At 37.9% G+C, this 24,796-nt stretch overlaps 2 protein-coding genes across 3 annotated transcripts in view; one reads left to right on the top strand and one right to left on the bottom strand.

Annotated features, from left to right (window-relative positions):
* The window catches only part of LOC126397524 (vascular cell adhesion protein 1-like), a 60,203-nt gene that overhangs the window by 31,927 nt on the left and 3,480 nt on the right, over positions 1-24,796 (top strand). The gene's annotated exons all lie outside the window — the stretch shown is intronic.
* On the bottom strand, positions 15,248-19,222 carry LOC126397520 (sialic acid-binding Ig-like lectin 6). Its single transcript, XM_050056366.1, has 8 exons — positions 19,102-19,222; positions 18,380-18,455; positions 17,805-18,188; positions 17,188-17,490; positions 16,803-17,063; positions 16,537-16,618; positions 16,355-16,394; positions 15,248-16,138 (listed from the first exon to the last, which is right to left on the bottom strand). The coding sequence occupies exons 2-8, from the start codon at positions 18,450-18,452 to the stop codon at positions 15,920-15,922; spliced, it is 1,362 nt and encodes a 453-aa protein (XP_049912323.1). The 5' UTR covers positions 18,453-18,455; positions 19,102-19,222; the 3' UTR covers positions 15,248-15,919.

Genomic DNA, 24,796 nt, shown 5'->3' with positions numbered 1-24,796 from the left:
ATTATTTGATTTATTTATTTTTTTGTTATGCAGCCTCTTGTGTGGTAGATTTTCAGCGAATAGTCAGCTGTATTATAATTATTGCAGAAATGAGGATGCACACATTATTTCTGCATTTGACGATAGTTATTCATCATACTATAACGTTTTACACAGAGAGAGAAAAAAACTGGAGCAAAGAAAGAACAGGACAAGGAAACAATCCAAATGAATTTGTCCTGATTTGCTTTGACTCCATATGTCACTCAGTCTTCACCACCATGCAGCAGTCCAAACGTCAGTCCACAGACCAATTCATGGTAGCTACATCCATTATTTTAACAGTCTATGTTCCCAGCCTTTTATTATAATGAATGTGTAACAACAGTACAATACATCTGATAAACTGCCCAAATAGTGAACGTCATAGCTGAAGGAAGTTTGTTTAAAAGGTGTTATTTGGATGAATTTTGAACAAATTATCTCCTGTGTATATTGCATCAGAGATGGGTTTTCCTGATAAATTTAGAAATTTATAATAGGATGCTATGTCCGTATTATGTGGAGGGGTTTTTTTTTTCAGGATAAGGCTGTTTAGCAGAGAGTAAAGGCTCTGTGAATATAGCTTGTGTTCAAGTCTTCACTGTGCCTGTATACCGTGAATATTTTAAGTGTATATCTTGAAAAATTTTCTAAATTTAAGAAATGAAATAAATGAAATGCTGATATACTGATCTACTGTATATATTTTTTTAAAGTTTTTTTTTTACTCTTCTTGAAATCAAGGCCTCAAGACCACAAAGCTTCAGCAACCCCTAGTGTTCAGTTCAGTTCAGTTCAGTTCAGTTCATTTATTGGTCTCCTTAGAGAAATTTGTCTTGGAGCTAGGGGTTAGCATACACAAACATACAATCAACATATAATTACCAAAATAAAAATAAATACATTACAACACATAGTCACCCAGTTAGCCTCAGTGCATCAAATTAAATACATAATATATACGTCAGACACACTCCTCATTAATCAACTTGATTGACACTGGAATAAACGAGTTCTTGTACCTGTTATACCTGCAGCATGGTACCCTATACCTTCTACCCAAATGCAATAACTCATATTCAGGATTCAGTACATGGTCATGATCAGATACGATTTTACGAGCATGTCTTGTCACTGATTGTTCAAAAATGGCTTGAGGGGTGATCAGGGGTGTGGACACACCCATTATCTTCCCTGCTATATTAATCAACCTAGCAATTTGGAATTTAAGTTTCACAGTCAGGTTTCCAAACCAGCTGGACACACCATATCTTAACACAGACAGAATACTAGCATTGTAAAAAATCATCATTATGTTTCTGTTGACCCCAAACAGTCTTAATCTCCGCAGGAAGTGCAGGCGCTGATGTATCTTTGCACAGACATTTTGCACATGTGAGTGCCAGCTCATATCCCTATCGATCTGTACTCCTAGATATTTATAGGAGACGACTTGCTGAATTGTTTGGTTATGTATGGAGATTGCAGTGTGGTCTCCTATGGACTTGGGATCCACTACAATCTCTTCAGTTTTCCCAACATTAATTTGCAGGTGGTGTTCGTCACACCACTCAACAAACCTAGCCACCCCCCTGTGTGTGGATGCTAGCATCAGAGTTATTTGTGAGCAAGCTAAGGATGACAGTGTCATCTGAAAACTTAATAACAAATTGATTGGGTTGTGAGCTGACAAAGTTGTTAGTATAAATCGTGAACAAAAGGGAAGAGCTGACTGTTCCCTGAGGCACACCCGTGCTACATACTATTTCCTTGGAGAACACTGAATTGAATTTTACCCTTTGTGACCTTTTTACTAAGAAGGAGAAGTAACACTTGATAATACAGGAATTTACATTTAACTGAGATAGCTTACGAAGCAGAATATCAGGATGAATCGAATTAAAGGCTGAACTAAAATCAGTGAAAAGCAGCCTGACGTATGCTATAGGACTTTCTAGATGCTTCAAAATAAGATGTGTTACTGTGGAAATAGCATCACTCGTATCACGGTTCTCTGAGTAAGCAAATTGATATTGATCTAAGTGTTGCTTTGTTTCTCTCCTAAGTTCCTCTATCACAAGTCTCTCCATTGACTTGACCACGTTTGAAGTTAAGGCTACTGGCCTGTAATCGTTATTTTCTTGCGGGCATGTCTTTTTAGGAACTGGGACTATCACTGATTGTTTCCAGCTCTTTGGCACTGTATGTAAGTCTAAGGATAGTTGGAATAGACAATACCAGGCTGGTGATAGTTCCTCTGCACATGTTTTTAGTAAAAAAGCAGACATGCCATCTGGTCCAGTCCCTCTATTTATACGTATGGTTTTAAATACTCTGATGACAGAACCCAGATCTAGCACCATCCTATCATCATCATTACAGGACAGGGAATTAATAATATCACAGCATTCATTAAAGGTGTCAGTTTCGAAACGTGCAAAAAAAGCATTAAGTTCATTAGCTTTTGCCCCTTCGTCCTGGGCCACTATCGGCTTCCTTTCAGATTTCATAGTAGTCATTTTTCTAATTGAGTCCCATAGTCTCTTTGTGTTTGAGTTTTGTAGGTCCTGCTCCGCACACTCTTTGTGCTGCCTTCTGGATTCACTCAGTTGTTGATTCAGTTCCTTCACTGCAGCCTTTAATGCTAATGTGTCACCTGATTTTTAAGATTAATATATATATATATATATATATATATATATATATATATTTTAAGATATTTTTTTGGGCATTTTTTGCCTTTAATGGACAGGACAGTTAAGTGTGAAAGGAGGAGAGAGAGAGGGGGGATGACATGCAGCAAAGGGCCACAGGCTGGACTCAAACCCGGGCCGCTGCGGCAACAGCCTTGTACATGGGGCACCTGCTCTGCCACTAAGCCACCTACGCCCCATGTGTCACCTGATTTAAAGGCTGTCTTCTTCCTATGGATACATTCCTTAATTGTCTTTGTGAGATAAGGTCTATTATTTGGATACTTTGTAACAGTTCTCTGCGGTATTATTAAGTCCACGCAGAGTGGGGGTCAGGACTCCCTGGATGGAAACCAGTGATTTACTCCAGTGGTTCCCAGCTGGTCCAGCCATGGGGTCCAGATTTTTCCCCAGTCATTAGTTCAAGGTCCACACATTTTAATATATATTTATTGTCATACTTGCATCTGGCCATGCCATCAAGCTAGTTTGCTGTCTCTGTCAAGTAGCTGTCTGTTTGTCACTGACTCTCTAGCAAGAAACAGCACTTCAAAATTAAAGCTCAGTGCCGGAAATTCACTATACATCAAAATAAATCATGTTTTTTACAAATTTGACACGTTCAAGAGTCAATTGTAGTCCATTCAGAATGGACCTGTGTCCCAGTTTTGGACCGGGACCCACCAGTTGAGAACCACTGATTTAGTCTATCATTTGTGTTTGTATGTGTAGATGACTGAATCAAAAACATTAATGGTATTTGAGGTGAACAAAGTTCAATGGCACAAATTTTATTGGCTGAAGTTTTCTCTTCAGTGCTGGATTGTAGAGCAGCAGTGATACAGACCAGTCTAGTCTTTGGTTGTTAAGTCTTTACATGTGTGCATTGTGCAACACATGAATTTCATATTCTAATGTCTTTTTAAATATGTTACTATTTTGATTAATGTAACATACCACAAAAGAAGATAAGACATACAGTGCAGTAAAACATGATTTTTGATGAGCTCAAACTGCCTCATGAGTTGACTTCCTCATTCATAGAAAGGATCACGTATTTCTACAGTAGTTTAGTAATTTGTTGTCTGTCTTGAAACAGTGAGTCTGTTTGCTTTTGTACCATGGCGGCTCAGCAGGTACTGGGTCTGTTGCAGTTCTGTTGAAACTCACAATGTTATTATTGTTAAAGGATTTTACTGTTGTAGATTACTGAGGTGGAGTTTATTTCAAGAATTAACTAAGAGGCTTGAACAAGATTGACTGTGTAGCTGAGTCTAGGATCTGGCTGCGTGCTAAAGTTGGAGCCCAGTATTTGAAGCAGGGTAGACTGTAGATGGTTAGCAGCTGCCCGACTCCTGCATGCCTGGGAGGGAAAGAGAGAGTGAGAGAGGGGAGGGGGGACCTCTACGGAGGTACATTAGGGTCAAATGTTTTGTACTTGAAAAAATAAAATTTGAAACTGAAAATTCATGTGTTGATCTTGAATTGTGAAAAATACAACAATGTATTCAAAATAAAAATAAGTATATGAAACGTTTTTTCAGGTTAAATATAATTTTGATTCACTTTGGTAATTCTTTTGAATGAATAATTTATTTTCACTTTTCACTTCCATATGTATTTTAACATTTGAGGTCTTATTTTTTTTCAGTTGCATGTTTTATCTTTTCAGATTCAGATCTTATTTTTTACAGTTTCAAATCTTATTTTTTCACTTTCAAATCTTTTTTTCACTTTCAGATCTTTTTTTTTTCAGTTTCCCGAGGGAGAGGAGCCTGCAGCAGAGGCTGTGACACAATCGACTATGTGACTAACCTACCCCATGTATTCTCATATGATGACATTACATTTTGGGTTTGATGCACCTTATGCCCAGCCCACATGGCTTTGTTTCTACACAAAAATGTTAGGCATTGAAATAAACTATTTTATACTTTATAATACACTTATGAGCATTAAAAATAAACCCAATGTCCCCATATGAGGACATATTGTTTTCAAAAACTACTTAATGTTCAAATACAATGCGTAGTTTTTCATATTTATCATGTCCCACTTAGGTAAGAGAAATGAAAATGGGTACCAAACAAAGGCTGGTCAGGAGGTAATTGAATTTTCGTTTCAGCTGTACTTGTACATACTGGAGAGTACATTACTTTAGAACATCTTGTATAAACTCTTTGTGTTCAAAATTCCTAATTTGCAAAGCATCTAGTAACTAAAGCTGACTGTAGTGAAGTAAAAAGTATAATATTTCTTCCTGAATTGACCTTTCACTAAGCCCAGCCCCTTTGTGATGGTCCGACAAGCTGTCGGAGTAAGCATGGAGCCTTCACTGTAACTAACTGCACTCCCTGAAGAAATATTATCATATTTTTGATTCCAGAGAGAAGCAGACAGAGGGGTCTACAGTCTTTGTTTGAAGGATATATCCAGGATGTCAAACTGACTCAGCAACAACAACAGGTTAAAAAGACAAAGATAGTTAGACGCTAAAGCCGAACTATAGGCTACAGATCACAGTGTAAAAGTGAACCACCACATCATTGCTGATCGCCACACAAGACAATGAATATAAAGGGAAACTTTGCTGATATTGAACCAGCTGTGTGGCATCGCAGTGTGTGCTGATGAACAGTGTTTTGCTTCACCCCATGCTGCTGCCATCATCTGGACCTCTGCTACCGGACGGGTAGGGAGTCAAACAACGTTCATCTGCGCACAATGCACTGACACACAGCTGGTTGAATATGAGCAAAGTTTCCCTGCTTCCCGTCACTGGTTCCTGTACAGCAGGGTCGGTCTTTGTTTCACTGTTATAACCATTAAAAAGCAAAAGCAGCATGTGTATACATTCAGTAGGCTATATCTTCAGTAGCTAGCTAACCCTACACTTTTCAGGGTCTGATTTTGGTTTTGGAACAGGGAAGAAACGTATAGCTATCTTTTTCCAACCTCTCCAGGTAACAAGTATCATTAATACACAACGTGCCCCAGGCACATCATTTAGCTCCAAATCCACTACATGAAATACATTTGAAACAACTGCATTAGAGTCAATGGAGCACAGCTGTGTTGTTGTTGGACCCTGGTCTGAGCCGGCCTGATGCTACGTTATGATTGGCCAGTCTGCGTCCTGGGGTGGGACTTAGTGAAGGATCAATTGTAGAGGAGTAATAGGAGAAAGTGCCATGAGAAGAAAAGACTCAAGTTTAAGTATGGGTACCTCAGATTTTTACAGTACTTGAGTAAATATACTTAGTTACATTCCACCACTGGGTTTAATTGATAACTTATCTGTTATATGTAAGTTGTTATTTCATCATGTGAGTGTGCAGGCCTATTTGCGACATGAGGTTTTCAATTCCTTAATACGGAAAGTGGCATACGTTACAAACACCACAAATGTGGTGCAGTGTTGTGCAAGTCCTTCAAGGAAATGCCACAGTTATTGCAAGACACATCAAACATAAACCTGTGACATCATACTGACTCATCACTGTCTCATTTCCCACTTGATGTTGCGTTGATGCTGATGATGCTACAATAAATGCAATGAAACCAAACTGTTCAAAGACCAAATACCAAAACAGTTTTTCAGTGTATGAGTAATGAATTAAAGTGAATAACAGAGAAATAAAGGAAGGTAAACTGCTGATGTCATATGTAAAGCATTGAGAAAATGCCAGGAAACCTTAAGTCAGTTATACAGAAGCACACTTTCAACTAGTTTCTGTTTCTTGATAATAGTGTTTAGCTTTGTTTTTCATGTTTCAGTGTCAGTAAGAGAAGTAAAGGGTACTTTCACATAATCCAAATTTCTGTGTAAAATAAACCATTCAGATGGTAATAACAGAAAATTCTAACCAAATATAAATAATTCATTTGCATTCTGATGGGTTTAAGATGCAACAAAAGGGTGATGTCCTCACTTACAGGTTGCGAGCAGGAACTATGAAGACTGTTGATATGTTGTATTTCTGCAGAGTTTCAGTCTTATGAAAGAACAAAACCACTGGCACTTGCCACAGTCTTGGCACAAAGCAAGTCTCCTTTCTTTTGTATTACAACTGGAAGTGTTTCTGTTTATCACAACTGGAAGTTTTTCTATTTATCACGACTGGAAGTGTTTCTGTTTATCACGACTGGAAGTTTTTCTATTTATCACGACTGGACGTGTTTCTGTTGCAGCCCTGCTGACAAACTGCACGATTTTTACTTTGGTGGTGTGGTCGTTAGCACTGTCGCCTCACATCGCCAGTCTGTGCATGTTCTCCCCGTGTCAGCGTGGGTTTTCTCCGGGTACTCCAGCCTCCTCCCACAGTCCAAAGACATGCAGGTTAATTGGTGACTCTAAATTGCCCGTATGTGTGAATGTGAGTGTGAATGGTTGTCTGTCTCTATGTGTCAGCCCTGTGATAGTTTGGCGACCTGTCCAGGGTGTACCCCGCCTCTCGCCCAGTGTCAGCTGGGATAGGCTCCAGATCAACAGATCAACATGAAACTCACTGTGCTATCAAACTTCACCATGATCTCCTTTACCCATTCATGTTGCTGCTGCCAAACTTTAAATCTGTTCTCCTCTCTGCTGCTTTCTGCTGTCATTTTAGGCGCAATCGTCACACCCTCCTCCACCCCATTTACCTCCATTCAACTTATCCAGAGCCTAGGACCAGCTCATCAAAAGCCCATTCCTCTTCACATCCAGATCCTCAGCTCCCTCTTCATTTCATCTCATCACCACTATTACCACCACCAGTGTCTAGACTCCATAGGGAGGGTTCCCTAATCAAGGAATATGTGACATCACGATGGGGTCTAATCCCCAAAGATTTTTCACATTTTCCATACTTATGTGTACATGTCAATGAATATTATTTTCTCTCAGAACGAGTCTCTTGATTAAACTATCTTATGATGTCTGCACTACTTTAACTGTCAAATTAGACAAAATGACAAAAACGAATGTATTGAGTTGTTTTCACTCCTTGACGTGTATCAGCAGTGGAGGACAAAACCTACATGGAATTATAAATAATTATTGTCATTAAAAAACATCAGAAGCAGTTTAAATACTGAAGTTACAGCATTGCCCTTGTAGTGTAAATCTGTGTTTGATTTGAAACCACAGATTCTCCTCCAAGCCCCAGAATTGAGATCTCAGGTGATCTGAAGGAGAAGGAGTCTGTCACTATAACCTGCTTCCACTCCCTGTCCACACTCCCCTCCTAAACTCACCTGGAATCTCACACAAGAGAGGAAAACACAGATCGAACTTTCACAGCCAAAATCCAGGAGACCATCACTCTGTCAGACAAACATGATGGAGTCACCATCACCTGTTCTGCCACATATCCTGTGGATGGAGGAAAAGACGTTAAGACAGCAGAGGAGAGAAAGACTCACAGTGTTTCATTTAAGACAAACAGTGTTTGGTTTTTCGATCCTGTCAGCACATGATGATTCATGGGATGTCAACTGATTCATAGAAACACGGGAAGTTTTAAATTCCAACCACGAAACAAGGAAGGTGTTTTTTTTTTTTTATATATATACGTATATATACTGAAGCTCAAATTCACAAACTAATATTCACTTTCATATCACCCACTGAAGGATCTCATTGCTGCTCTTTTATTCGATTTGGGCTTGTTTGGTAAGACTTGTTTTACAAGACTTTTTGCCACTTATTTTGCTGTGTACCTTTTTTTCCAGGACAATCATACTATTTTGTGACTCTTCATGAACTTAAAAAAAACGTGATTTAACATTTATTTTAATAATTTTGTTTAGCAGAACTATGCTGTATTGGTGAGAGTGTGCTTCAGCAGCTTTTTATTGCTGTGGTTTTATTTACAATTTACTTATGAAGTTGGTGATTAATCACATTAAATACACTGAATCCCAGTTGTATGGTGAAAGTTTCTGGTGTAAATGTGTGCTTACAAGGACTCACATTCTTTGTAATAGCTCCAAAAACATGTTTAAAAAGTAACTGCATTATTGTGTTTGTAGGTGATGGCAGCTCTGTCTGTGAGCATTGCAACATTCAACATGTTGCTCCATATCCTCTTTCTTTCAGGTGAGCTGTTTGTTCAGTGTAATAGAGCTTATTTTGGAAACTCTACATGCAGCATCCTGCTGCTGATGTAGATTTGTCTATTCATAGAGATTTGTTTCACTTTGTATTAATCATAAGTCTGATTTCACAGGTGCTTTGGCTGCTTGTCCTGCAAAGTCATTCCCCTTAATTACCACACCACAAAAGATGGAGGCACTGAGCGGATCTTGTCTACAAATCCCATGTTACATTAAAGATAAATCAATACGTGTGGACAGCACAAGACATGTCGGAAAGTGGATTAAAAATGACTCTAGTCATTTCTCTCATTCAAACAATGTGATTTTCGACAGTAGTAAGACAGTTAACGACTATCCAATGAATATCACTGGAAACCTGAGTGAGGGAAACTGCACCACTTTATTTTCTGATTTAATCAAAAGTTACACAGACACATACTACTTCAGATTTGAGAACAGTGACTACAAGGCAACAGCTGCTTGTGACCCTCTTCAAATAACAGTTAAAGGTAAGAGAATTACTGTTATCAGTCTATCATGTATTAGATAAAAAAGAGAAAAAGAAAGACAGATTCTGATTCTTTTTTTCAAACCACAGATTCTCCTCCGAGCCCCAGAATTGAGATCTCAGGTGATCTGAAGGAGAAGGAGTCTGTCACTATAACCTGCTCAGCTTCCACTCCCTGTCCACACTCCCCTCCTAAACTCACCTGGAATCTCCAACAAGACCCTCACAACACTATAGAGGAGAACACAGATGGGACCTTCACAACCAAAATCCAGGAGACCATCACTCTGTCAGACAAACATGATGGAGTCACCATCACCTGTTCTGCCACATATCCTGTGGATGGAGGAAACTATAAGACAGCAGAGGAGACAAAGACTCTCAGTGTTTCATGTAAGACAACCAGTGTTTGTTATTGGATCCTGTCAGCACATGATGATTCATGTGATGTCAGCTGATTCTAATGAATAAAGTTAATCTCACATTTTCCTCAGATGCTCCCAAGGACACCTCAGTGTCCATCAGTCCATCCGCTTCGGTGTCAGCAGGTAGGTGGGTGAAACTGGCCTGCTCCAGCAGAGCCAATCCTCCTGTCTGCCGCTTCACCTGGTTCAAGATAAACAACGATGGCCCCATCAAAGTGTCTGAAGGAGACTTTTACAGCTTTAATGTGACAGATGGAGGAGTTTATTTCTGTATGGCCATAAGTGATCTTGGTACTGAATCATCATCAAAGATCCATCTGACTGTTAAAGGTAAATACTGAACTGTACTTAACCTAGCAGTGAAATAGGAGCAGTTATTGTTGGATTACGTATTTTATGCCTAAAATATTCTCAGTAATCAGATGTCATCATAATCTAATCTGCTCTCCTCTCTTTTCTGTTTTTCTTCTTCTTGAATAAAATGTGAGCTGTGAAATTCAGCTCTGTGAGAACAGTCATAAAAACATGTTTCATGTTACACATTTCATTTTGTTTTATGAAGAATGACCAAAGTGCTTGAGCTCATAGTTTATGATGTACAGGATTAACCAGGATGTCAGTTTACATTTGAGGTGAACAGAAGGATGATGTTTTAGAGTCATAACATTTTTACTAAGGAGAATGTGACCAGGCTGTCTTGTTACAGACAATCCAGAGTTTGGAGTTGATGTCCACATCACAGTGAAGATCCTGGGAATCGTAGCACTCTACAGCACAATCATCATCTTTGAGTGGTGAGAGGAACTTTTCTATGATCTGATCATTTGCAGCTAAAGACTTATTGGTCTCTTTCAAATGTTTATAGTAAATATTACTTTTTTTTCATGTCTATTCGTCTTGGTTTCTTTCAGGTGGTTTAGATCAAGATTATACAAAGGGAATCGTTTAGAGACAGTGTTGATTGAGTCATTTCCACAGGACGCCGCAGAAGCAGACTATGTCAACAGCTTGACTGAGATACAAACATCATGACAGAGAAGAGGAAGACGTCTTGTTCACCTTAAATTAAATGTTTATCTTATTCTTATTGATCTTATTGTTAAATATTAAGTATTTTTCTTCTTTGCAGAAGATCAGTAAACAGAAGTTTAAGTGTAAACAGGACAGAAGATAGTATACTGTAGTATCATTATTTATTTATTTATTTATTTTTAAGATTATACTCATTTTTTTCTTTGCACCAGTTGTGTTTTCTTTGTATGTACAAATATGTATTTTTTAAACAGAACAACAGTTCACAATGAGGATGAGGAAGCATAAAATGTGGATATTTATTTTTTTATTGTTACAGTTGTGTTTGTATATACATGTGTGGATGTCTGCTGGATGAAAAGCATTAAAAGCATCTGAAGTGAAAAGCATTTTAACTGGGTTCTCTCATCCCTGCTGAATTGCAGAACAGAAGAGATACAGACTGTGCACAAGTCAGTTTAATAAACTCTGTGTTAACTACATGTGTCAAAAAGTGTTGATAATACTTATAGTATAAGTTTTATATAGAATAATTAAAGAATCAGGCATCCGTCGGCATCATTAAATATAATTTTCAGTTCTATAAGAAAACTGAGACACCTCACAGTTCAGTCTTTAATTAAAACACATTATATTTACTGTATTTCATGTTGTTTTGATGGTACACATGTGAGGAAATACAACTGTGTGAGGCTCATGGACCAGAGTAAGAACACCAAAGAGAAGTAGGGAGATATAAACTGATAAAATCGTGACCAGAGCTCTGAGAAAAACCTGAGAGCTAAGTAAGCAGAGGAAGTTGGTCGGCTTGTCCCTCTGCAGGATCATCAGAGCGACTGTAGCCCCACGGCTCAGTGCAACCAGATGTCTTCATCAGTCTCTTTCTCACCCTGCCATTCTCTCTCATGTATGCTCTCTCACTGTCTCTGGGTGTCATTGTCTGGGTTGGTCAATTGAAATGAATTAAATTTTACTGTTCCTCATTTTAAATATGGTTCTTTCTCTGCTGTAGTTCTTTCTTGCTGCAGTCGTGCACACCCTCCACCTCCCCATCACTGCTTAATCTTCACGGATTTATGAGCCTCATCTGCCTCAGCAGTCAGCAGCATCAGAGTGGGCAGCCACCATCACCACCAGTGTCTGGACTCATTGGGGGGATTTATCCTGCTGCTGCTCAGATGTCCCTCAATCACAAAATATCTCCCTCTGGTGTCCAAGCACCAAAGACTTCTTCATCTGTTAATCTGTACACTAATATTCCGTATTAAATATTTAATTCATTCTTCTGTCTCTCCTGATTGAACAAGTATTACAATTAATTTGCTATAGAAGACACAGCTGTTTGGTGTATAGCAAGTTAATCTTCCTGCATATTTCTCTAATAAAACACTGGCTATCTGCACTGATGATCTCTAATCATCCTCATTTGTAACAACAAAAGGGTTCCACTTAACCACTCACAATAAAACTCCCCCTAGATATGATGTCTGTATTTTACATGCACTGTTTGTCTTAACTTCACATGTGCAATACATTTTTGTTCTTATTTATTGTCATATATGTTTAATAGGTCACTGTTGTTATTAACGTAACATGAATTACAAATAACGATAAGGCACACACACTTTTTCAGTAAATCACGTGATAAAAAATAAATGTTTGGGAATGAATCACTCATCGTGATGAGCTCAAGCTGCCTCAAAAGCTGACTTCCTCACTCACAGGATGACCACAGGATGAGTGACTGCTTGTATTTCTACACTATTTCAGACAGTTGGTTTTTTGCACAGAAACTCTGTTTGCTTTTAAATCACAGTGGATTAGCAGGGAAGTCAGGTACTGGGTCTGTAGCGGTTGTGTTGAAATTTACAAATTGCCTGATTAAGAAAAACTATTTTCACTCCATTTTGACTGCAGGCTCATTTGGTGAGGTAACATGTTTTTAGCTTTTTATACTATCTTTTTTTCACTGCTTTATGTTTCATGTTTTATTTGTTGGGTTTTGGTTTAGCAGAAATATCTCATGCTTAACATCTGGTTGTACAGGGAGAGTTCCTGCTTTGAAAGAGTGAATCTGAGGTGGCTTTAAAAGAACATGAATGTTTCATTTAAAATATGTTTTGATTAAAATATTGAAAAGTGAGTTTTTGTCAAATCCAGGTGATGAGTGTCATTACAGTCCAGTGTGTGAAAATGGTGACAGCCAACATGTTACTGAGTGTCTTCTTTGTTTCAGGTGAGCTGTTTGTTCAGTCACTTTTATTTGGAGACGTTCTTTTTTCCAACTGTTCATGTCCTGACTGCAAAGTGAAATGTTTTATACTGACAATGTTAAAAGAAAAAAGGACTAAACCTGCTGCTGCTGTCCTGTAGTTGCGGAAAAACTCTCACACACAATGATTTTAAAGCTGCAGCATTTCAGTAACAAGACCTTCATCACGCAAACTAACCAATATGACAGAAATTTTTCATATATAAGGGTTACTTTATGATACAACAAACAGCTGTTTCTTCTGTAGCAATTCTATGATAATACAAGGTAATATTTTAAGGGTAGCAGCTGTCTCTATACTGTGTTGTGGCCGACTGTTGCAGCTGAAAAAGATTTCTAATGTAGATCTGCATGTAGTTCATCATCGATCATTACAAGAGAAAAATATCTCACTGCTGAAATCTTACCAGTTGTGACTGTGAGGTCAAATAATGGAGTGATCCAGGCTTCATGACCTAATCAGGGTACATCTCACCACTTCTCTTTGGTGTTCTTACTCTGGTCCATCAACCACACACGCAGTTGAGTTTCATATCATTTAAAGCATCAAAACAGGATGAAAAACTTGGTGATTAAAGATTGAACTGTGAGGTGTCTCAGTTCTCTATCATATCAAGATTATCTCCCCATCCAACAGTTATATCATAACTATAGGAATTATCCACATCTAGGGTAATCGACATGGAAAATTAATAATCTTTAAAACACCCCACCTTGCGCATGCACACACTGATTACATTGATTTCCACCTGTCGGAGTCAATATGAGAGCAGAGAGAGAAAGAGAGACAGTTTTAATTGTCTTTAGCACTTAGTTTTCAATGAAAATCAATTAGTAATCAGTAGTTTTACTGATGTAATTTCAGCTTGAATCATGTGTTTTGTTTCTTTGCCAACAAAGACATCAGAAGCTCTGATTATTGATCGGCCGTAGACCAAGAGAACTCACTGCAGTATCACTCAGAGCAGACATGGCTCATATAAATCTCAAGAGTTTGTCATGACACATCATACTGTATTTTGGTATCACTGCTATCACAGATTTTCTGCTTTCTGGATAAATCAAACTGACATAGTAAACTGAACAGCTGTAGTGTATACAGTGCCATCCAGTGGTATGTGGAAGCACAGACCTAAAGATCAGACTCAGTATGAACATGAGATTCAGATTTAGGTGTTTACAAAGTTCTTATTGTTTAAAAATTACTGTGACATTAAACAACATGAACAACTTTTTAAGGTTGAATAAACTGTCATTTTCCCTTTGTAAAAAAAAATTCAAGCTGGACTCAGTGCGCCCACCCTAATTCCCGCTTCTGTGCCCCGGCAGCTCAGTGTCCCTTCATTGACCCCCAGTGGGAGAGTCTAGTATAGCATTTTTATATATGTATTTTTGACATTTTAAAGGGGACCTATTATAACTTTCCTCATTTTATGTCATACATATAAATATACAGTGTTTGATGTTCATATCAAATGTGGCAAAAGTTTCAAATAATGAGGTGAACATATGTAAAAGTGACACTATTCTTCATTACAGTCATTTCCTGGCTGCATTGATGGTGCAGTGAGGCAGAGATAAGGAAGACCTTGAAACAGTGACCAGTCAGAGCAGGTTTTGCTTTTCCGAGAGTGGGGTGTAGAGAGACAGGCACTAAAATGAAGTGTCTCAGACAGAGGATACAGGCAGAGGATAAAGGTGTTCCAGCCCAGACAGTATGAGGAAAATAAAGTTGTTGTTTTTTAATATTTAAAGCATGTAAACTTAGCAGAAACCCTAAATACAAGTATGAACCCGAAACTGACCATTTTAAGTCCCCTTAAAGCATTTAGTTGTTAGTCTTCTGTGGTGTGACTGTCAAAGAGGGAAATAAAATAAATTAGCTTAAGTTAATCTGCAAGTCTATCTCACATTGCAATCAGAAAAGGAAGCCTAGAAACATGATGTAAAATGACATAGTGATTGTGTTGTCTTTCTCTTCAAGATATTACGTGTTTGAGTCATTCCAGCTACAATTTGTGCTACATATGAACACAAGAAGTCGAGCAACATTTACAGTGCTGCAAGAAGATGGCGCCATCAACACTAAAGTTCTGGGCAAAGTGGATATGGGTGCCTTGTTAGTGCACAATTAAAAACCCTACTGACAGGAAGTTTATGCAGAAACAGGGAGGCAATCACAGGATTCAGATCATTAGGGTGCGATCAGAACTACTCAAAACATTGTAGCAAAGTTCCAGTGGGAATTACTATGCATCATTCATCTTGCCACTTTTGTAATGTTTGTGATTCAACTGTCTGATTTCAGGTGATGTTTACACACAATATGTGAAATGTTGGACCAATAAATGCAACTGAGATTAACAGGTATTTTTAGGAATTGTATGCCAAGGTTTTTATTACAGTGCAATGAATAAATGACTTAAAATGCAGATACAATGTCTTATGTTCATCTTCGAAAGTCATTCAAATACAAATAAAAATGTAGACACAACACAGTAGATAAGTACATGAGATTAAACATACCTAGTAAAAAATTATCTGTATTATATAAGATAATAAATTACACAAACATTTCCAGATTAAATACAAGCTTGTCCTACACTGGTAATGTGTGTACAGAACTTTGTGACTTATATTTGCACTGATCTGATATGCAGATTACAAATCACACAGCAACAGCCAAATTAGGTCATTTCACAAATATGAACTAAGATATTACCATGACTGACAAAACTATCTGAGCTGCAGGATGTGGAGGTTTTGAGTTCTCCTTAACTGTGTGAAATGAAGATGTCTTTTTCCTGTCCAGCGCCAGTGTCTTTTTTTGACATAAAATATCTTATATCAATATAGATCCAATCAAAATGTGATCACAAGACAATACTCATTTTCTCTTCACCTGAGCGTAGAGATCCTCTGGGACGTTTGCTGTCTCGGACACATTGACCTGTGCATACAGTGGATCCTCCTGCTGTCCACTGTCCTGCTTTGAGGCCGAGGGCGGTCCAGGTCTCCGCTTGGAGAAGTCGATCTCTCCATAATGGATGTCTTCTTCTGCTTTACTTGCTGGCTCTTCAAGCACAAGCTCTTCACCTGTTTGACTCTGTAAAATAATAAATCAAACAGGAGGTGCTGTGAGGTGAACCTTCAGCTGGATCCTTATTAAATAATGACAGACTCATCTCAGATTCATTGACTGGACTTTTGGACAAAGTCAGGATGTAAACTGAAGCACAGGAACTGTGTCAGGTTGACTACACAGCCAATGTGAGCAGAACACACAGTGCAGTGCTGTACAGGAAGTTCAGTGTGTTCTCACCTGAGTCTGTTGTGCAGTTGAACGTGTCGACTTTAAACGCCTGGAAGACATCAGGTTCAGTTATACTGTGTTTCAGGTTCAATATACAGTGTGCCAGTAAAGTGTCAAGACTGGTGGGAAACAGATATTATTGCATGTGAGTGAACTCAGTCAAGACTGCTGCTTTAATCTGTGATACTCACCAAACACAGACGACCAGGCAGATGAGTGCAATGATCACAATGATTCCTCCAATAACTGCTCCCCATCGTATTAAGCTATCTCCTGCTCAAAAACAAAACATTGCATAAGTTCAGCCTGTCACATTAAGTTTAGATTTATTGTTTGTATTAAAACCATTTCTCATGATATTCAAAGTGCTCTACAGGGTACTACAACACACTAATAAAAACATACAGCAGATAAGATTTATGTCAGTGGATTCAGTAACGGTACTGACTATTTTTACCTTTAACAGTCAGATGGATCTTTGATGATGTTCCATTACCAAGATCATTTGTGGCCACACAGTAATAAACTTCTCCATCAGTGACATTACAGCTGTAAAAGTCTCCTTCAGACACTTTGATGGGTTCATGTTTGCTGGTCTTGAACCAGGTGAAGCTGCTGATGGGAGGATTGGCTCTGCTGGAGCAGGTCAGGTTCACCCAGCTACCTGCTGACACCAAACCTGATGGACTGATGGACACTGAGGTGTCCTTGGGAGCATCTGAGGAATTTGTAACAAACAATGAAATGATAGATACATCAGAGCCTGAATAAGATCACTGAGAAAAGAGAGTCATGAGAAATCAGAAAGTTCTATCAGGAAGTAATACAATGTGTTGTCTTACATGAAACACTGAGAGTCTTTCTCTCCTCTGCTGTCTTATAGTTTCCTCCATCCACAGGATATGTGGCAGAACAGGTGATGGTGACTCCATCATGTTTGTCTGACAGAGTGATGGTCTCCTGGATTTTAGTTGTGAAGGTTCGATTTGTGTTTTCCTCTATTGTGTTGTGAGGGTGTTGTGTGAGATTCCAGGTGAGTTTAGGAGGGGAGTGTGGACAGGGAGTGGAAGCTGAGCAGGTTATAGTGACAGACTCCTTCTCCTTCAGATCACCTGAGATCTCAATGCTGGGGCTCGGAGGAGAATCTGTGGTTTAACACCATAAATAAACTAAACTCATAGTCAATTGAATATAGAATTAGGTGAAATAGATACTAATATTGCCATGTAGATGTTTTTCTTCACTGCTAATAAATGTCAAGGAGTGAAAACAAATCAGTACATGATTTTTCATGTTTTTCATATAGGTTTGGACTCTGACAGATACTGGTATTCATACATCAGATGTTTAACTTCACAGTGAAGGTTCGAATCATGGAGCATGATGTTCAGAAAAGTGATTTGACTTTCTATTGTAAATAATAACATCATAGACCAATAAAACAAAATAAGTCACTTACCTTTAACTGTTATTGGAAGAGGATCACAAATAGCTGTTGCCCTGGATGCACTATTCTCAATTCTGAAGTAGTATGTGTCTGTGTAATTTGTTTTTAAACTGGAAAATAAAGTGGTGCAGTTTTTCTCACTCAGGTTTCCAGTGATATTCATTGGGTAGGTGTTAACTGTCTTACTACTGTTGAAAATCACATTGTTTGGATTGGAGCCAAAATTTGAGTTATTTTTAATCCACACTCCAAAAAATGTTCTTGTACTGTTGAACTCCTCTTTTAGATCAGATGTAAAGTTACATGGGATTTGCAAACAAGATCCATTCAATGCTTCCATGTTCTTTGGTGCAATAATGAAGAGGGCTGAATCAGCAGGACAATCAGCCAAAGCACCTGTAAAAATAAAATCATGATAAACAACTTGTGAAGCAAAATCTGCAAGAAGAGAAGCTTCATGATACACAAACTACAATTAAGGAGCAGCAGTAACATTGTCATTATAAAACATTTCACTTTGCAGTCAGCACATGAACAGTTGGAAAAAATAACGTCTCTAAATAAAAGTGACTGAACAAACAGCTCACCTGAAACAAAGAAGACACTCAGTAACATGTTGGCTGTCACCATTTTCACACACTGGACTGTAATGACACTCATCACCTGGATTTGACAAAAACTCACTTTTCAATATTTTAATCAAAACATATTTTAAATGAAACATTCATGTTCTTTTAAAGCCACCTCAGATTCACTCTTTCAAAGCAGGAACTCTCCCTGTACAACCAGATGTTAAGCATGAGATATTTCTGCTAAACCAAAACCCAACAAATAAAACATGAAACATAAAGCAGTGAAAAAAAGATAGTATAAAAAGCTAAAAACATGTTACCTCACCAAATGAGCCTGCAGTCAAAATGGAGTGAAAATAGTTTTTCTTAATCAGGCAATTTGTAAATTTCAACACAACCGCTACAGACCCAGTACCTGACTTCCCTGCTAATCCACTGTGATTTATAAGCAAACAGAGTTTCTGTGCAAAAAACCAACTGTCTGAAATAGTGTAGAAATACAAGCAGTCACTCATCCTGTGGTCATCCATAGTGTAGAAATACAAGCAGTCACTCATCCTGTGGTCATCCTGTGAGTGAGGAAGTCAGCTTTTGTTAAGCATGAGATATTTCTGCTAAACCAAAACCCAACAAATAAAACATATATCTATTTTTCAGTGAAGTTCATGAAAAGCTGCAAAATATAAAACATAACGCAGCAAAAAACATAAAAAATATAAAAAGCAGAAACATTTTACCTCACCAAATGAGCCTGCAGTCAAACCGGACAGTTGGTTTAAAAATCAGACAATTTGTAAATTTCAGCCAAGCTGCTACATGAAATGACTGAAATACCGCACAAATACAAGAAGTTGTCACTCTTCCTGCTCGCAGCCTGTGAATGAGGAAGTCAGCTTTTAAGGCCACTTGAGCTCATTAGGATGCAAGTAATTTTGTCACATGACTCACTGCAAGCCTGTGTGCCTTATCTTCTTTTGTGGTACATGCTGTATTAATCACAATAGTGACAAATCAAAGAAAAATAAAATTATGAACTTCATGTATTGCACACGTAGTTAAAAAAAATAATAGAATTTTGACATGTTATATATAGAGTGAGTTTCATTTCAAGTAGTTTAGTTGTACCATGGGTGAATTATGAGACAATGGGCCTCTGTGCACAAACATGCAAAAGGCCCCACCATCTCTGCTATAGGAGCAAGACAGACTTTATAGTACTCTGACTCTTTTTGATGTTGTTTTGTTTTTGTTTTTCTCTCTGTGGTGGTTTTGTGTCTCTTTGTGTCATTTTGAATCACTTTCTGGTCAGTACATGTTAATTTGAGTGAAAGGTCAGGGGGGGCCCTGACACTTTGGGCCCTTCCACTTTACAGAATAAATAGTCGACAAATGGACAGTAAGTGATGGGAGCAATGGAGTGATGAAGATATCTGATTGCACAGAACTGTGTGGCTACAGCTGTTCTGATGATGCTGCAGAGGGACCTGTTGACAAAACCCAGCCCTTTGCTGCATGTCATCCCCACTCTGGCCTTAGACCTCATGGCAGCTCTAACAAAGACTCCGTATTGCCAGTTGAAAGACTCGTAGACCAGAGGGACTCCTGACAACACCAACATTTCATCATGTCACTGAACTTCTTGTGTTGATATGTAACACAAATTGTAGCTGGAATGACACAAACACATTAAGAAGAAGACAACACAATCACTGTGTCATTTTACATCATGTTTCAAAGCTTCCTTTTCTTGTTGCAATGTGAGATAGACTTGCAAATTAACATAAGCTAATTTAGTTTACTTCCCTCTTTGACAGTCACACCACAGAGGACTAAGTTTCTACTAAGATTACATACTTTGCTATTATTATTTATCTATTTTCTGTCTTTGATTGTTTGTTGTATAGTACATTTATACATTATTGCTATTACTGTGGTCATTGTTATTTGTATGTTTTTATTATATGTAAAAACCTAATAAAATATTGTTTAAAAAAAAAAGATTACATACTTTAAATGCTTTAGCTTAATGTAGCAATTGTAGGCTCCCTTATGCTAACACTTGTAGTAGCGTGCCTGGAGCAGATGNTGTAAAAACCTAATAAAATATTGTTTAAAAAAAAAAGATTACATACTTTAAATGCTTTAGCTTAATGTAGCATTGTAGGCTCCCTTATGCTAACACTTGTAGTAGCGTGCCTGGAGCAGATGACTATATAAAGAAATCTGTCACGAACTGACATCAACTTGTCCTAAAAGTAGAAAAAAAATGTTGAAAAGTATTCACAACAGTCTGAGGCCTGAGGTTTTTGCTCACAGAGATTACTTTTACATACGTTCACCTCATTATTTGAAACTTCGGCCACGTTTGACATGAGTATCAAACACTGTATATTCATATATATGACATAAAATGAGGAAAAGCATAAAATGTCCTTTTTAAAATGTGAAAAATACATATATAAAAATGCTATGCCAGACTCTCCCACTGGGGTCAATGAAGGGACACTGAGCCACCAGGGCAGAGAGGCCATAATTAGGGTGGGCACACTGAATCAAGCTTCTTTTTTTACAAAAGAGAAACAACACTTTATTCTACCTTGAATGTTGTTCATGTTATTTAATGCTGCAGTGAGTTCTCTTGGTCTAGGGCCGATCAATAATCTGAGCTTCTGATGTCTTTGTTGGCAAAGAAACAAAACACATGATTGAAGCTGAAATTATATCAGTAAAACTGCTGAATATTCATCGATGTTCATTAGAAACTAAGTGCTTAAGACAATTAAAACTTGTGTCTCTGTTTTTCTCTCTGCTCCCACGCCTACTCTGAAAGGTGGAAATCAGTGAATAAGAGGGTACATGCACAAGGTGGGGCTTTATAGCCTGGTGCATTCAGGCCTAATAAAGTGGTGTCTTAAAGGATGATTAATTTTCCAGGTCGATTACCCAAGGTGGGGATAATTCCAACTGCTGGGTGGGGAGATCATCTCGATACGATAGAGAACTAAGACACCTCACAGTTCAGTCTTTAATCACCAATAAAAAACAGTATTTTTAATGTTTTTCATTCTGTTTGATGCTTTAAATGTGATGAAATACAACTGTGTTGTTGATGGACCAGAGTAAAAACACCAAAGAGAAGTGGTGAGATGTAAACTGATAAAGTCATGACCAGAAGTAAACAGGGGAAGTTGTTTTAGCCACACAGCACTCTCAGCTCTCAACCAAATGTCTTTATGAGTCCAGAATTGTGTTTATTGTCCATTTACTGACTATTTATTCTTTGATGTTGAACACTGTCTTTCTGTTTATTTGCCAACATTAATAAGAAGGGAAAAATAAATGATGTGTGCTGCAAAAAGAACACAACTTTTACAAAGAAGTACCTCTGACACAACACAGTAGAGACAGCTGCTACCCTTAACATATTAATTTCTATTATCATAGATTTGCTACTGAAGAAACAGCTGTTTCATGTATCACATGGTAATCTTAGGTTATATATGATTAGCTTCTTTCATATCTTTCGGTGTGCCTGATGAAGGTCTAGTTGCAGCATTAAGATCATTATTTTTCCAAGTTAAACAGTGTGCGGGAGTTTTTCTACAAGACATATTTCTCTAATAAAACACTGGCTATCTGCGTTGATGGTCTCAAATCATCCTCATTTGTAATAAAATAAGATTACCACTAAACTACTCATAATGAAACTCTGCCTAAATATTACATGTCTATATTTTATATGCACTGTTCATTTAAACTATATGTGCAATACATGAAGTTCATATGTTTCTAGTTTGTAACATGTCACTACTGTTATTAATGCAACATGTACCACAAATGTATGTGTGAATCTGAGGTGGCTTTAAAAAAAACATGAATGTTCCATTTAAAATATGTTTTATTAATATTCTTTTTCTTTGCCTCAACTGTGTTTTCTTTTAATGTGCAGATATATTTTTCCAAACAGAAGTTTAAACAGTTAAAGACAGATTATTGCTGTGATGAGGAAGCAGAAAGTGTGGATATTTATCTTTTATTATCACAGTTGTGTTTGTATGTACGTGTGGATGACTGCTGGATTTAAAGCATCTGAAGTGAACAAAGCATTTTCGTCACGGAGGTTTTCTCATCAGTGCTGTATTGCAGAGCAGCAGTGATACAGACTGTACACAAGTCACTTCAATAAACTCTGGTAACTACATGTGTCAAATAGTCTTTGGTTAATAACACGTTCGAAGTTAAAGAATCAGGCATCAGGTGGCATTATTAAATATCCCTTTCAGTTCAACAAGAAAACTGAGGCACCTCACAGTTCTATCATTTGGACCAAAGTAAGAACAATAAAGAGAAGTGGTGAGATGTAAACTGACCAAATCAAGACCAGAGCTCTGAGAAAAACCTGAGAACTATAAGTAAACAGGGGAAGTTGGTCGGCTGAGTTTTGTTCAAAGGTCTTTGTGCACTTTTGTCACAGTGACTGTGCAACCAGATGTCTTCATCAGTCCAGAATTGCATTTACTATCCATTTGTCATCCATTTGTTTTCTTTCATATTTGTCCAACAAACCTGGCTATCTGCACTGATGGCCTTAAGCCATCCTCTTTTTTAATAACAAAAGGGGACCACTTATGGATGGATTATTGAAAGGGCATACTGGCCCTGGGGCCCAAAGTGTCAGCCACTCAAAATGTCACTCAAATTAACACGTACTGACCAGAAAGAGACTCAAAATGACCATAAAGACATACAAAACACTGGAAAAGAGATGCACAGAGACTCACAGCAAGTATGAAATAGGGCAAAGCCACCACAAAGACACACAAAACTATCGCAGAGAGATGTGTAACAACAATGGTGTGCACAGAGTTTTTGAAGGGCAAGGGCAAAAAGAAAAAAAGGGCACTTTAGCTTGTGTTTTGGCTCCCATGGGCACTTTAGCAAGCATTTTTCAACAATTGTACCACGACCCTGACCAGAGCTCTGAGAAAAACCTGAGACCTACAAGTAAACAGGGGAAGTTGTTTTAGCTGCACGGCTCTGTGCAACCAAATGTCTTCATCAGTCCAGCATTGTGTTTCCTCTCCATTTGTCGACTATTTATTCTTTGAAGTGGAACACTTCCTGTCTGTTTATGTGTTAACATTAATGAAAGGTGAAAATTAGCACTGTGTGCTGCAAAAAGAGCACAGCTCTCTTAAAAATAATTTCTGACACATGAGGGAACCAAAACAAATTTCCTCCTGGTCCAGTAAAAGGAGGTTTACCAGCTCAGTCATCACTACAGACTGAGTGTCCTGATCTGTTTAAAACATAAGAAATTCAGCAGGAGTAGATCATCTAAACGGCATGGATCACTGCAGTATTTGACCTCACAGTCACAACTGGTAACATTTCAGCAGTATGACAACTTTATTTTGCGATGATTGATAGTTATAAACTATATATGTAGATCTACATTATATATATTTTTCAGCTACAACAGTCAGCCACAACACAGTATAGAGACAGCTGCTACCCTTACTATATTAACTAGTATCATAATAGATTTGCTCCAGAGGAAACAGCTGTGTGTTGTATAATAAATTACTCTTTGGTTATATCTGATGTGTTTTCTTGCATATTAGTCCAACAAACTGGCTATCTGCACTGATGGCCTTCATCCTCTTTTTTGATTGGTGCCCAAAGTGTCAAGCCAATGCTATATCCACTTAACTACGTCTGTGCAATACATGAAGTTAATATTTTTATAATTGTTTATTTTGTCAATATTGTGATCAATGCAATATGCACTGCAAAGGAAGATAAGGCACACAGGCTTGCAGTGAGTCGTGACAAAATTAATCTTTAAGAATAATTAAGTTATTTGCGTCCGGATGAGCTCATGCTGCCTCAAAAACTGACTTCCTCACTCTCAGGCTGTGAGCAGGAAGAGTGGCGACTTCTTGTCTCTCTGCAGTATTTCAGTCATTTCATATCCAGCTTGAAACAGTAACTCTGTTTGCTTTTAAATCAACGGCTTAGCAGGTACTGGGTCTGTAGCAGCTCGGCTGAAACTCACAAATTGTCTGAAACTAATTGTTTCTCCGCTTTGACTGCAGGCTCATTTGGTGAGGTAAAATGTTTCTGCTTTTTATACTTTTTTATCTTTTTTGCTACTTTATGTTTTATATTTTGCAGCTTTTCATGAACTCATGACAAAAAGGATGAAATATTTCTATTTCTTTGGTCTGCTTTTGAATGTGTGAATCTGAGGTGGCTTTAAAAGAACATGAATGTTTCATTTAAAATATGTTTTAATCAATATACTAAGAAAGTGAGTTTTTGTCAACTCCAGGTGATGAGTGTCATTACAGTCCAGTGTGTGAAAATGGTGACGGCCAACATGTTACTGAGTGTCTTCTTTGTTTCAGGTGAGCTGTTTGTTCAGTCACT

The sequence above is a fragment of the Epinephelus moara genome, chromosome 11, assembly GCF_006386435.1.
Source record: "Epinephelus moara isolate mb chromosome 11, YSFRI_EMoa_1.0, whole genome shotgun sequence".
Classification (NCBI taxonomy): Eukaryota; Metazoa; Chordata; class Actinopteri; order Perciformes; family Serranidae; genus Epinephelus; species Epinephelus moara.
Note: the sequence above shows the minus strand (reverse complement) of the source record. Positions and strands in the feature narration are given on the sequence as shown.

What these genes read in the sequence shown, in the direction of transcription:
- LOC126397520 (XM_050056366.1), bottom strand. Translation starts at nt 18,452, where the DNA reads ATGAGTGTCATTACAGTCCAGTGTGTGAAAATGGTGACAGCCAACATG. An exon ending in TCTTCCAATAACAGTTAAAG is followed by an intron (nt 17,491 to 17,804) that starts GTAAGTGACTTA and finishes GTTAAACCACAG; the next exon opens with ATTCTCCTCCGAGCCCCAGC. An exon ending in GATCCATCTGACTGTTAAAG is followed by an intron (nt 16,619 to 16,802) that starts GTAAAAATAGTC and finishes GTTTTTGAGCAG; the next exon opens with GAGATAGCTTAATACGATGG.